Source organism: Lepus europaeus, chromosome 10 (assembly GCF_033115175.1).
Source record: "Lepus europaeus isolate LE1 chromosome 10, mLepTim1.pri, whole genome shotgun sequence".
Classification (NCBI taxonomy): Eukaryota; Metazoa; Chordata; class Mammalia; order Lagomorpha; family Leporidae; genus Lepus; species Lepus europaeus.
This window is the reverse complement of record NC_084836.1, coordinates 29,817,374-29,832,574: the sequence shown is the minus strand read 5'-3', so window position 1 is coordinate 29,832,574 and position 15,201 is coordinate 29,817,374. Positions and strand designations below refer to the sequence as shown.

Below are 15,201 nucleotides of genomic sequence, written 5' to 3'. Positions count from 1 at the left end.
AGCTGAGCTTGCTTTTGGGCTTTGCTCCATGAATTAGCTATACCAATCTTGACACAGAAAAGAGCCAATACTGAAACATCTAAGACACAGTCACATTCTTAGCTTTCTTCATACACACAGGAGATCAAGGCCAAATTTATTTAGAAGCATTAAGGATAATTTTCAGTGATTTCACATCAATAAGAATCTATCTGATTACAAACACCAAAACTGGATGTATCATTTTATTATTCTGCTACAACCAAAATTAATCTGTTTTTTTAGTCCCATTGTCCCAAATCTTTGGATTTGGTATAGCTAGCAGATTATTTCACTTCTTATGTTTATTTTAACAGGACTAAATTTGTTAGAAATGCTGCCTTCTTTATATACAGATGTCATAAAATTTTGTAAAATCATACTCAGCTCAATGTTGCTCTGTAAATGTCAAGTGTATTTACCATCTTTAAAGGGCTAATATTTTCATAGAAAAACAACGTAAGTTACTGTGGAAGCAAAGTAATGACAGTAAATGCTGTCAGTCACTAGGAAAATAGCAGAATCTCTACATATAAAAACACATCAGAATAGACAGCAAAGTTGCTTGTAAAGAGTGTGCTTTCAAATCATGTTTGATTCTTCCCAGGGAAGAAGCACTATGTTCCTAAAGTTGTATTTATGAAATGCATGAAGTTTGTATACCTTAAATAAGAGGTTTCTGGGTAAAAAAAAAATAAAGACGTTAAGAAATAAAAAAAAAAAACCTATGTTTGTGATGTCGATGTTATTTTTCTGACAATTGACAAAATAGCTTCATCCTTGAAGAAAATGCCCATTATGGTGCCTCTATCACTTTGTTCATCCCCATCAACCTTTGAAATATCTTTAAGAATAATAAGCTTGAATAAGAGAGGGAGGAGATATATAGGTTAGCACATGCTCACTCGGACTTACCTCCAATGGTGGAACTAGAAATGTGCCAGGGATTTCAACTCAGTCTTACCAAGGAGGCAGGTGCCAATACCAGCGCACTTGGTAAAGTGATAAGTATAAATACACAACTGATCAAAAAGATAGGGTATGTGTCGAAGAGATTTCACAAGTAAGACCAGTGTAAGCAAATAATGAAGAATAGAATTAAAAGGGAGATAATGATCATGTGGGGGAAGCAGGACACACAGCAGACTCATAGAATGGCAAACGCCCAAAACAGCACTCCTGCCTCAGAATCAACCCTTGGGACATTCGGATCTGGCTAAAAGGTCCATGAGAGTCTCACAGGCATGGAAAGCCATGACACGGTGGCAAAAAACAATCTAAATGAAAGATCCTGGTGAACAAGACCCCAGCAGAAGGACAGGCCATCAAGGAGAGAGGCGCCTTTCTCTGAAGGGAGGAAGGAACCTCCACTGTGATACGGCCTTGACTAAACAAGTTCAGAGTCGGTGAACTCAAGGGGCTTCCATAGCCTAGACAGCTCATAGCAAGAGTCTCAGGTGATTGCTGACGTCATAAATAAGAGTGCCAATTGTTAAATCAACAACGGGAGTCACTGGGTACATGCTCCCCATGTAGGATCTCTGTCCTTAATGTGTTTTACTATGAAACTTAAAAACACTACTAGTCGAACAATACCCTATACCTTGTGCGGTTGTGTGAGTGCAGCCTGTTGAAATCCTTGCTTTGTATATACTAAGTTGACCTTCAGTATATGAAGGTAATTGAAAATGAAACTTGATGAAGAGCAGGATGGGAGAAGGAGTGGGAGAGGGGAGGGCCACGGGAGGGAGGGAGGTTGGGTGGGGGGGAAGCCACAACAATACAAAAGTTGCACTTTGTAAATTCACATTAAATAAAAAAAAATAACTATATAACAAAGAAAAAAAAGAACTTAAAAAAAGAATAATAAGCTTATTTTGGAAAGTTGTGTTATAAAAAAAAAAAACACTGTATTTATTTTCTGCTTTTGTTAGAAAAGCAGAGATGTATACAGACAGAAAGAAAAGAGACTTCCATTCTTTGTTTCACTCCCCAGTTGACTGCTACACCCAAGACTCCATCAGGCTGAAGCCAGGAGCTTGGAATTCAATCCAAGTCTCCCACAAGGGTGTCAGTTAATTACTTAAGCCATCACCCACTGCTTCCCAAAGTGCACATTACTCGGAATATGGAATAGGAAATGGAGCAGGGACTGGAACCTGGACACTGTGATAGGGCGTGTGGGTGTCCCAAGCAGGATTTCATTGCTGAGCCAAACACTCAGCCGGGAAAATTGTGCTTTTTTCTTTTCCTCTGAATACACTTAGTCCTCAGAGATTGGATTTACTTTGAGCTTTAGTAACACTGTAGACTCTACTGAGTTGAATTGTGTTGAATATGTTATGCAGAGGTTCTCCATTACAGCTGAGAACTATGGTGCTGCAAGCAGGCTGAACAACAAATCTTCATATCCTTCCATCACATGATAGTGGAGAGGTCTCTGCAAAGTGTAATGTTGGGAGTATGTAGAGTACCAGTCTCCCCAACACACAACATGGCTTCATCATTTCGTATTAGCCTTCAGGATTAATAAAAGGACCATCACAACATCTGGCTTATTAAATAAAAAAGTTCAGATAGAGAATCATAGATGACTAATAGTTTCCCCTCTCAATTTTTGCTTCCACTCATTTAAAAACATATGGGTAGCATAGGAATCCATAAGTGACCTCTGCATATCTCGTTCAATTCTCATTGACGACCCACTTCCAGACACTCTGATTCTGTCCAGCGTTCCTCACAGACATCAAAATCTCCCCAGCTTCTAACTGTTAGACTCAGAGCTTCCTCTGCCTAAAGGATACCCACATCCTGACCCTTGGGTTCTTGTGTGAATTGTGCATTCATATTGGAACATTTCCTTTAGAATACTTAACAGTAACCACTTTTTCTAAGTCTTATTTTGTTATTTCTGCTGAAACTGTAACCAATGTGAGATCAGTGACTTTATTCATCACTGTATATCACTATTCATGGTGCTTGGACCCAAGTAAATATTTATTAAAAAATGACTCATAATCTAGAGTGTAAATTCCTGAGGCATTGCTCATGTTTATATTCCTTAAAATGTCTTCTGATTCATGCCTTGTGCATATAGAGGCCAATTCAACATGTGTTGCATTTTTTAATGTAAAAGAATCTTTGCAAGAAGAAATTGAAGACTGTGCAGGTATGCTTGTGAAGAAACTCAGTTTTGATGAGTTTCTTTGATGAGTTTGATCCAGGGATCATTTTGTGTTTCTTAAGTATTGATGGGCTACGATATATGACATAATATATACGGACATAGTGACCCATATGAGGGGGTGATTCCTGGTTTCTCGCTACATATACACACTGGAACATTAATAAAAACAGGCCAATCCTAAGCCACTACACAGAAATTGTAATGATTTTTTTAAGGATACTTAAATGTTTTGTTATTCATTGATGTCATTTGGAAGGCTTAGTATAATTTTAAAATTGCCATAATGTGTTTTTCTTCTTCTTCTGTTTATCTTGTTCACCACTGAAATGTTGCTGAATAGAATTATAATATGTAAATAAGAAGCAGAGTACTTTCACTTAATACTTTTTTATTGACAGCTTCATCTTATCTTCTTAAATACAGTGTGATATATGAATATAAGTCAATATTCAGAAAAAGATCAATATATAGTCTTCTTCTCAATAAATACTAAGGTCTGGCTCAAACTAGAGTTCTAGTTTGAGCAAAAGATGTAAATTTTGAGAAGGCAGGTTCAAATTTCTTATCTAGGGATATTATGGGAATGTGGCATAATGGAAACTTTTATTAAGAGCCAAGGAAGAAATCTGAACAAATATTTGAACAAAACTATTACTTTGAATGATGTCTTCCAACTAGTTAGACATCATAAGAAACTAGCTCATAAAGACTGACACTTACACATCTTTGTTTCACTCTCCTTTAAAGGGGAGACAAACTGGGAAATAGGATATTCTACTTCCAAAAGGCCAGTAATGTTTTTTAAAAAAATCCATCCTGCAAAAGCTTTTTATGACAAGGATTATATCCAGGAACAAGGCTTCAAAACCTACACTATGTTCCATCGTTTTCAGTTACCTTGGATTTTAACTAGATGTGCAAGTTGACTTCTGACCATGGGGAATCCTCTCCATGCATGGATTATGGATTGTTGAGGCCATGGCAGAGAACCAGTTCCACAGAAGCAACTTCATGATCTTCTGAGGAAGATCCACAGCACTGCGGAACAAGGAATAGACATGAGTGTTGCCACAAGACAGCCAAATGGGGTTACCAAAATACAACCCTCAAAAAGTGAACTCTGAAGGTGGAGAATCTACAAAGAAAAATATTTTAGCAAAATACACTTTTAAAATGGCCTGCATTTATGTTAAGAGCACCGGTGGACAATTAATAGCAGTGATGTATACTTCTTAAGCCTGTAACAGTCAAAGTATCTGTTGATTCCAAGCTCTTTAAATACACAAGTGGTGTAAATTTGTTACAAAAAGAAACTTCTTCAGCATTACTAGAATGTAAAAAAAAAAAAAAAAAAAAAAAGTAATTTTCTAGAGGGGAAAACACCAAATGAATGTATTCAAAGTGGATTAATTAAAATATCTGGCCTCTAATCATTTCCAATAAAATTATAACTGAAAGCTCTCCCACCCCCACTCAAAGTCATACACAAACACGTCATTGTTTAAACTTTTTATAATGGCCAAAGAAGGGGTTTACATATATATATTTTTTTTTCACGGAACTCAGTTTTTAACTTTTGATAAGTTACTAATCCACTTTAGCCTCAAATTCGTTCCATCCCATTCCTCAACCCCTTTCCTGATGTCTAACAGTTAATGTCCGGTACCAAGAATAGAGCATCCTGTGGCAACTGGGGAATTATCTGTTCTGGGCTGAAATAAGCATAGCTTACAAAGTCCTCTCTCTCTTCTTCATCCCCTACTAAGACTGATAAAGGCATTTCCAGAGGCAAGGGGTTTTCTTCCTCTCTCTGCCCATCCTCCTGCGGAACTAGCCCCTCATCCTCTTCTGCTTCCTCTTCCTCCTCCCCCTCCTCCATATAGTCAGCCTCTTCGACCTCCTCCTCCTCCTCCTCCTCCGCCTCTTCCTCAGCTTCTTCCTCCTCACTCTCCTCTCTTGCATCGTACACCACCTTGTCATACTTCTCTTCATTTTTCTCTTCCTCTTCCTCCACCAGTTGCGGGATGAGCGACTGCATTTCCTCCTCTGGGGCGGGACTGAGTAGTAGAGAGGGATTTTGCGCAAAGCCATAAAAGGTTTCTTCCTCGCCGCCAACGGAGGGCACATCGTTTCCGGAGGAGCCCGCTGGGGAGGCCTGGCCTCCGGCTTGGGCCTGCTGCATGCGCAGCGCCTCCTGCTGGCGGTCCAGCTTCTCTTGCTGCCTCATGTCCTCGTAAATCTGGTTCATGATGAACTGCGTGGTGTTGGGCGGCGCACGCATTCCGGGCGCCTGCCACCCGTACACGTTGACGGGACGAAGGAGCTTGTTCAGCTCCGCTGGTGGGTTCTTCGGTAAGGGGCGGCGAGAGGGGCGACGCAGGCCGCGGCCCCTGCGACCCCAGCGCTTCTTCCTGCCTGGGGGTCTCATCCAGCAGGGGTTCCAGGGCCCGCACCAGCAGGAGCAGCAGCAGAGGCAGAATGGAGGCAGGCCATACACTCGGATCACTTGCACCTGTCTCGGGGGCTTCCGGAATGTGGTAGGAGGAGGGTGCCAGGGCCCTCCCCAGTGCCCCCAGTGGGAATACATGGCCCAAGCGGGCCGTCGGGGCGGTTGGAACCAGGGGCCCCGGCCATAATGGTACTTGGGCTGCTTCCTCGGGGGCTCATACTCCGCCTTGGGGCCGTAGCGCTGCCGCCGCTTGTACATCGGAGCGCCCCTGCGCCTCCGGGGGCAGGTGGACCAGTTGGGCAAGGGGCCCGAGGATGCCCAGCCGCAGCCGCCGCCCAGGTTAAGAGGGTCCTCCATATTGTCGGGGGCCTGGGTCATGGCTCAGGAAGCTCGAGAGGTGGAACTGGGGGGCGTCCTGGAAACTGTCGTATTGGGCTGGATGCAAGGATCCGGAAAGCCTCGTCCTCTCCTGTGTCCGCGCAGCACCACGTGCTCGTTGCCGGGACCCAGCCTTCTCCAGCAGGACCCCCTCTCTCCTCCGCTTGCTCGCTCTTTCTCTTCCTGAGTAAGTAATCTCGTGTCCTTCGCACCGGAGTTGTCTTGCCCAGGTAGATTGGGTGTGCCTGGAGCCGAATAACTTTGGTGCGGGAGGAAGGTGTTTGCTGGGCGACACGCAGCGAGACCCGCTCCCGGGTCCCACATACACCCCGCCTCGCCAGAGGCGCGGGCTGGGGACGGGGGAAGCAGGGGGTGCGCGTTACCTTGAGCCTCCCTCTCAACCCAGGTGCTTCACCGTCGCCGTCCTGGCCGGACTGAGGTGGCTCCGGCAGCCGCAGCCTTTAAATACCGGCCGGGAGGCTCACGTGCCCACCGCGTCCTCGGTTGCCCAGGGCGACAGCCAATCGGGACCGAGTTTGTTCTCCCTTGGGGGTGGAGGCAGGTTCTGACCAGAACAAGGTCTCCCGTGAAAGTTCGCAGGGGGCTTATGACGAAGTTTTTGAGGGCACTGGGGGAGAGGGGCCCCGACAGGGTTTTGTCGATGCCAGAGGCAGTTTAGTTGAACCATGTTACTTTGGTGAGTAGGGATCCACCTGAACGGTGCGAGAGAACTTGTGTGCTGAAAAACCTGTAGTCCGCATCTTTGGAGGGCCCATGGGGTAAAGAAAATCTCCCGCAGTCAGAAAACTGGGCCCTATAACTTACCTTAAGGTCAGTGTCCACCACCATGCGTCCTGCCAGTCGGAATTCCTCACACATAAAACGAGACCACCAGTGTTTGTTACGTGTGCTTCCTAAGCGCGGGGGTGGGGGGTGGGTGGGGGGGTGTTCACGACACATCATCTGTTTTAAATGGTAGGCGTGGTTCCCAAGCTTTCCACAACAGGAAAGTGAGAGGATAATTTTCCCAAGGTTGTGGGGCCAGTGACCTCCAGGGTTAGTACTATCAACCCATCTTAACTAGGACTCTTGGGCCAAGTAAATGAAATACGTGTTGGAAAGCGGTTTGTTCCTTGTAATAGACCATGTATGTTTCCGCTGATTTAACTAACATTATTACTTGGACAAATTCCTTGAATTTTTGCCTAGAGAATAGGAATATTCCAATTATGTCGGTATTTTTGGTCCTTCACTGATCAACCAGCACACGCATCAGAAGCCTGTAAAGTATCATGGTTGAGCATATGGGTTAAGATTTAAATTGATGTGATCCTACTTCAACTCAGCATTCACTCGCTTCAAATTTCTTACTCGTACCATAGATAGAGTGCCTATCCCATACAGTTTTGTTAAGGATTAAGTAAGGTGCACGTCACTTACAGCAGGTACCTGTAAGTACTCAGTAACTGACCATCACAGTTCTAGTATTTACCAATTTTAAGACTCTCAGAGGAGGTGATAGAGTATAAATAAGTTCCCCTAGCCCTGGACTTGATGCACAAATAAGCAGTGTGGCCCTGTCTTACCACATTTGGTAGAAACATCAAGGAAGTGCTCCCAGGCTTGAGCCAGAGAAAATCATCCCAGAATATTTTCCTTGCTCACTTTCCTGTGTGGTCAGTGGCATTGTGCAGATTGGAGTGCTGCTCACTGGGAGGGAACCTCAGTTGTGACAAGCCTCTGGTAAAGGCAGGAGAAGCAAAATGTGCAAAAGCCCTGCAAAGGTCTTCTGTGCACCGCTGGCTGAAAACAGAGAACAGTATGGGGCTCCTTGGATCAGGACTCCAATCATTGCTTGTGAGATGTGTAGATGCTACAGGATTCATTCAGTCTCACTTGCTGTGTGGCCCGCTGAAGGAAGCTTGCTTGGCTCAGAGTCCACAGTGCTGCCACTGATGGCCTCCAGGTTCCCTTTCATGCTTCAGACCCACACCTTTGGCAGACACTTTAATCCCACTCTGCTGGACTCAAAACGGAGAGGTGATCATCTAGATTTGCTTCTCTTGGGACGTCCACGTTTTATGTGATATTGGGCTTTATTTGAGAGCTTTAGAAATTGACCTTATTGCTGTAATAGAATTCTCATTAATTTGTTTTTGTTTTAAAAAAGATGACTGACTCATTTTACAGATAATTAAGACCATGTTTTGACCATTTGATGTGAGCTTTGTACAAATAACTATGACTTTGTACACTTTTTCTATAGTAAGAAATTTATCTTTCATATTAATTTTATCAAAAAATCAGCTTGGTGTTGGTGTTTGTTGTGTAGCCACATTCTTAAGAGAAGCCAAACATTATGATTTTTATTTGTAGGTTTTTCTTAAATTGGAATAATATGATAAATATTTTGAGTACTGGTAAACTATTCAAGAATATTTACTACCAGAACATGTTACATCTAACAGTTAGCAATCCAATTAAGTAATTTTAAGACAACTTTTTTTGAGAGAGAGAGACGGAAAAACAGAGACAGAACAACATACACAGTCCCCTCCTCCCCATTTGCTAGTTCACTCTCCAAATGACCAAAATGGCTGCGGCTGAATCAGGCCTAAGCTGAATGCTAGAACACAATCTAGGTCTCCCAAGTGGTGGCACAGGCTGCAGTTCACAAACTGCCACTTGCTGCCTCCCAGGGTGAACATCAGTGGGAAAGAGAAATGATGTGCAAAGCCAGGACTCCAGTCCAGCCAGGCAGATGTGGAATGTGGGCATCCCAAGCAAGCACCTTAACTGCTAGGTCAAATGTCATTTAAGACACATGTTTAATTGACTCAAACTCTTTAAATACTATGCAAAAAAGGGAAATATTCTGATTTGATATTAAAATGGAGCACATATGCTACATTGTACTATATTTTATTAATTTTTCTGTGTCTGCATGGCATATTAAGTAACTTGGTTTGTATTCTCTTCTGAGGGCTCGATTTTGGAAAATCTGCTCCCAGTCATTGTGCTTTTGGCAGGATTCATTTCCTTGTGGCTGTATGACTGAGGGTCCTGCCTGTTTGCTGTCTGTTGACTGGAGGCCACCTTTGGTACTAAGAGGCCTCTCACAAGTCCTGGGAGCCCACGGCAGTTCCCAGACCTTGACCACAGGTCCTTTCAGTGCAGTTTTAAAGTATGACTGTTTGCTTCATCAAGCCAGCAAAAAGAGCATCCTCCTAGCAAGATGGAGATACAAGTATAATCTATAGATACACACACACACACACACACACACACGGATATATCTGCACACACATCATCGTAGGCTCAACCTTTGTGCCCTGTGCCTTCACCAAATGCCCTGTACCTTCACCAAATGCCATTGGATAGAACCAACTCCCACCAGCACCCAAGCAGGGGAGGGGGAAAACACAAAGGTTTGAATACCTGGAGCTGAAAACTCATCAGAAGTCAATTTAGAGACCACTCACCATATGTATGAAATATTGCCACTAAAATTAATATTTTAATAGTCACTAGTTACAATTTAATTTGGAAGGCTTTAAAGATATTGTTGGCATTTTTGAAATTTCAATAAATGTTGTAGGAAAGCACAGGTTATGCCATGTTTATGTTGTGCAGAGCACTGTGTTCTTAAGTTGGAAGCACGTTGCCATCTCAGTGAAAATATCTGCATTTGTGTGACCTGGAAAGAATGAAGTCTAACACTGGATGGCAGTAGTAGCTCGTTCAAAATTCAATCAGCTAAAGTCCCTGTACAAAGCAAACCATGAGAAGTAAACACCTCATTTTTATATTTTTTCATGAATTCCATTTTAGATTCTTTCACATTGCCAGTTCAAAATACCCTTTATTCTGGTGTGGTGCAATTAGGTGTATTTATTAGATTTTTAGCATTTTTCAATTGGGTTTCCAAAAGCAAATGTCAGCTAATTAAGCTTGTAAATAAAATTCTTGAAAATGAATTTGGATATACCTGATATATTGAGTCAGATAAATGAAACTGAGCAAATGTTTTTAGAGCCCTCCATATAACTGGTGCAATGCTATGAGATCGAAAAATAGATAAGTAATAGAACACATGTTATGTCCTTTCAAAGACTTGCCTTTTTACACTAGAAAGGCATCCACATACAGAATTTAACGCCAAATGGTCATTGCCATTTCCTAGTCACAAAGGTTAAGCACAAAATATTAACCCTTGCTTTTCAAATGGGAGATCAAGAGATAGAAAAATGTTCTGCTGTCTCTCCATACTTTGAAATTTTAGGGTTAGTTCTCATATTTGTGAAGTGGCTTGTGCATCAAATGCCAGTGTGGTATTTATCCATTTATGAATCCTCAAATCATTTTAAGAACATTGTGAAGAGAACATTAACTTTGTTGTAACCACACTGTTTCTACAGATTGAGGGAGAAGTGAGATTTAAAGAGAAGTAACAGTTTTACACTCATAATAGTACATGTAAGTATTATTTGCCATCACTTTTTGAAAATACTATTAATCTTATAGGGACTTAATATTTTAAGAAAATTAACATATTAGACTCATAAATCCGAAAAACTTGTGTACTCAGCAATAATTAAGTGGGAGTCAGGAGCCTGGAGGTTTGCTTATAAATAATTTTAAAGTACAATATGTTCTAGGGCAGTAGAGAGAAATGTTGTTTATTTTATTTCTTGGCAAATAACCTGTAATACTTAGAGAAAATAAATGTGTAGCAATTAAAAAGTCAGATTTTTTAAAAAAAACTATATTGTGTTTAATCATGGGTCATTTTTAGAATTAGAGCTGTCAATTGAGAATGTGAGTCATTGCAAATGACCATTTAAATATGATGGGATTAAAATGATTGCTAAAATAGTATCAGCACATTTTCAAGATTAGAGTAAGTACCTACGGTTCATGGTGAGTTATCTGTGAAATAGCCTTGCCGGTAGGCAGGCATAATACCTGTGAGCATGTCCACTAGCAGAAACTGTTGCATAATAATGTCGTTTTCATGTCACTATTAGTTTTTCTGGCTAGAAGCCCCCCAGTTTTGTAATGATGGGATGCTGAGAAGGCTGTGAAGACAGGAAGTTATTCTGGGCCATTTGATGTTGGAATCTGATGCCATCCATAGTGTTCTGCAGGCCCTTTCTTCTATAAAGATCATCTAAAACTTAGAGCTTGTTGAATAAAGAGGAATATAATACAGGGTAGGTTGGTTATTGCATATTTATTATTATTGCTATGTTCTGGTTCTGTTTTAAGAAGAACCAAACATTTTCACTGGTCTATACTTTAGTGAGGGTCCTCAGTACTGCGCTTACTTTGCCTAATGAGTACATCAGTCCTGCCTGCTAGGAGCATCCATTTACCCTCTTTGGCTCTAAGGAACTCAGTCCATCTTTCTGCAGATCTTCTCAAGGCCAGGATCTAGAGGAAAGCACTGGACCCTCTTATATTCTACCATCTTGATTTGAAAGCAGGCCTTTGGTCATGTGAAAGTCCCCATTGCACACAAAGATGATGCTGACCTTTGCATCTCTGTCCAATCACTACAAAACCGGGGAAAGGTATTTTTCTAGCATCAGAGGCACAACAATGGGGTTATGAGTCAATCCTTGACCTAGGTCAAGTTGTTTAAGGTCTCTTGTATGACCTGTAACTTGGAATAGGTTTTAGACCCAACTCTGAGGATGTGAATTAATACATGCTATATACCTGGTACATGGTTTGTATTCAATAATTGGTTGCTATTATAACAATTTGGGTATATGTATGTATGGAATATGCATATACTACCTTTTTTTACTTTTTTTTTGACAGGCAGATTGGACAGTGAGAGAGACAGAGAGAAAGGTCTTCCTTTTCCGTTGGTTCACCCCTCAGCGGCCACTGTGGCTGATGCGCTGCGGTAGGCGCACTGCGCTGATCCAAAGCCAGGAGCCAGGAGCTTCTCCTGGTCTCCCATGCGGGTGCAGGGTCCAAGGACCTGGGCCATCCTCCGCTGCCTTCCCGGGCCATAGCAGAGAGCTGGACTGGAAGAGGAGCAACCGGGACAGAATCTGGCGCCCCAACTGGGACTAGAACCCGGGGTGCCAGCACCGCACGCGGAGGATTAGCCTATTGAGCCGCGGCGCCAGCTGCACATACTACCTTTTAACATGCAACATATAGAATGCTTCAAAATTAAACTCTAGGTGTAAAAAGGATTTTCTGACATATCCACTGAAGTATATTTATTGTCTCTTGTATTTTGCCCTCTTCTATTATAAAACAATGATGTGCTATGGTGCTTAATATTTAAATAACATGATATAAAGATGTTATAATAAGGGAGGAAGGAAGGAAGGGAGGGAGGGAGGAAGGAAGGAAGGAAGGAGAGAAAGAAGAAAGAAAGAAAAAGAAAGAAAGAAAGAAATAAAGAAAGAAAGAAAGAAAGAAAGAAAAGAAAAAAGAAAGAGAAAGGAAGGAAGGAAGGAAGGAAGGAAGGAAGGAAGGAAGGAAGGAAGGAAGAGAAAAGAAAAAAAGAGAGGGATGGAGGAAGGGAGATGAAAGGAAGGAGGAGGAATTGAAGGAAGGGGAAGGGGAGTATTATATTCTTAGAATTGTATGTATGAACTACACGAGATATATCTTTATGTTAATAGAAAACTATTTTTAAAAAGAAATATATTTGAAAAATATAGTTAAAAATATAAATGCAGTATTTTTTTACTTCACTAAAATCTATTCAGAGATAGATTAACCATGATTAAAAGTTTTACATTAGACCATGTTAGATTGTAGAGGACCATACACATTCTCACAATCTTAGTAAAATTGTAAGTGGGTATAGCAGTTTCCGAATTTAGTAACATTTATTAAAATTTAAATTATCTTCCACCCAGAATTCTACTTCTATGGATTTAGTTGTAGATGTGTTCTCACATGTAATGTAAATTTATTCCTGTTCATGCAAGTGTGTTCTGTGCAGTTTGTAATGGACTAATAGGTGGTCTTAGAATCAGTAAAACTGCTAGTGTTACTGTGGAAAACCACTGAGAAATATTTTTCAGCAAATTAAGTAAGTTTCAAACTAGTACTTACAATGCTTACAAAATGCTTACAAAAAAGTTTCAAAATTATCCTTACAATGCATGTTTGCATTTATACATACATAGTGATGATAAGTGTATTTGCAGCACATGTGTATAAGTATATTTTTTAAAGCATGAGGATATTAGAATTAAAAGATAAGTTCATTTTGGTGCCAAAGATTTGAAATCTATATGTAATTTTTTCATACTACATGTTTTATGTGAACTTTCTGAAGACCCCTAATATGCATAGATTTCAACAAATTCTTGTATCAAAAATATCTTCACTTTTCATTTTGTTTTTCACAAATATTTTGAAGTACTCTCCTTTTCATATTTGTAAAAAGTGAGAAATTACTTTTGTGCAAGTCTTGTTTATTATGGAAAATGTCATAAAAGTATTCAAGGACGCATTATTTCTAGGAAATTGAATTCACAGTCTCACATTTGGAAGGAAACTCATGTTTCACTTGATAAAATTTCGTTGTTCTTGGGGCCAGCGCCATGGCGCAGTAGGTTAATCCTCCGACTGCAGCACCGGCATCCCATATGGGTGCTGGACTCTAGTCCCAGCTGCTCCTCTTCCAATCCAGTTCTGTGCTATGGCCTGGGAAAGGAGTAGAAGATGGCCCAATTCGTTGGGGCCCTGCACCCGCATGGGAGACTGCGAAGAAGTACCTGGCTCCTGGCTTCAGATCGGCACAGCTCTGGCCATTCTGGCTGCCTGGGGAGTGAACCAACTGAGGGAAGATCTTTCTTTCTGTCTCTTCCTCTCATTGTAACTCTACCTCTCAAAGAAATAAATAAAATCTTTAAATTTTTTTTTGTTTTCCTTAAATTTGTAACCATGTGCCTGTATAATGGCTGTACAAGTCAGGAAGATCAACTCTCCCTGGAAGGTAATTCTTAACTTATTCCCCAGTGTGGTTATCATATCATCCATTTTTCCATTTTCTATATTTTATTTTTTTCATAAGCACAGAAATACATCAGGTAACTATTCATTTTAGGAAAGATCTAAACTAAATTTACGGACCTTTAAGATGGTAAAGTTATCATTCAAACACTAAAGGTTGTACATATCTTTGTTGGATATGGTTATTTGTATATTAATTATAACAAATATTCTCCCACAAGACCATTGCTATATTCAACTACATTTATTCTTTTCTTCATGCTGTTTAATGAATTAGGGGGAAAACATGCTTTAGTGAAAAAAAAGGAATAGAAAAGTTTAATTAAAAGATCTAAATCTTTGCAAAACACCAAAAGAACTCATTTAGAGATTTTTCCTGGTGATATACTTAATCTGAAATTATGGAGAATATGAACCTCCAAAACTTGCAAGTTATATATGATTTATAAGAGTATTTGCGAAATATTCTCCACACTGCTAATTTACTCCTTACTCATCTGGTATTTTCTTACATTACTATATTTTCATATCTTAGCACTTTTATGTAATCACAGATTTCAGAACATAATTTGAAAATCTCATGCTTTTTGTTTATGAAGGAAGCAATAACGATTGTTTTTGTTATGGTAGATATCAAAATGTTAACCATTATCTGAAATTAGACAAGACTCCCAATGGGCAAACGAGGTAGACACATGTACGCTTGAGGTGTCTTGCTGAGATTAATGGGATTTCCATCCAGTCGAATGTCCTCCAGTGCCTTACGGATGTAAGTCACATTTTTAACATTGCAGAAGGTATCTTCATGCATCTCCAGAATGTTGTTATTCTAAAAACAAAGAGAATACATTGTAAGGCAAGGCAATATATGTCCTTAGTTTTGATCGATATCATAGCATATTTTGTTTCTCCCTCATTTTGATTCTTTTGTTCTTTCCCCTAATTATAACTAAATATTATGTGATTATTATATGCCAAGCACTTTCTAGGCAATGGGGATGAATCAGTGAATAAAATAGACATGTTATTGCCCTTATAATACCTATAACTTCAGTAAGGGAAATGAAAGAAGGTGAAAAACAGATTTAAAGAAAAAAGTTATTTTTAAGATGATGAGTACTATCAAGAAAGGATGATGACTGGAAAGCCATCTGAAGAGGCAGCCATATAATTG

General features: G+C 40.5%; 2 protein-coding genes across 2 annotated transcripts in view; both read right to left on the bottom strand.

The window, feature by feature from the left end:
* Positions 1–4,850: 4,850 nt before the first annotated feature.
* Positions 4,851–6,032, bottom strand: CCER1 (coiled-coil glutamate rich protein 1). The gene has a single exon (XM_062202031.1). It carries the CDS (start codon positions 6,030–6,032, stop codon positions 4,851–4,853), a length of 1,182 nt encoding a protein of 393 aa, XP_062058015.1.
* Positions 6,033–14,567: 8,535 nt separating this feature from the next.
* Positions 14,568–15,201, bottom strand: part of EPYC (epiphycan) — a 36,268-nt gene continuing 35,634 nt past the window's right edge. Inside the window, exon 7 of the mRNA XM_062202030.1 lies at positions 14,568–14,856. Coding sequence (XP_062058014.1) covers positions 14,686–14,856 — 171 coding nt within the window. The 3' untranslated portion in view covers positions 14,568–14,685. The remainder of the gene's footprint in view (positions 14,857–15,201) is intronic.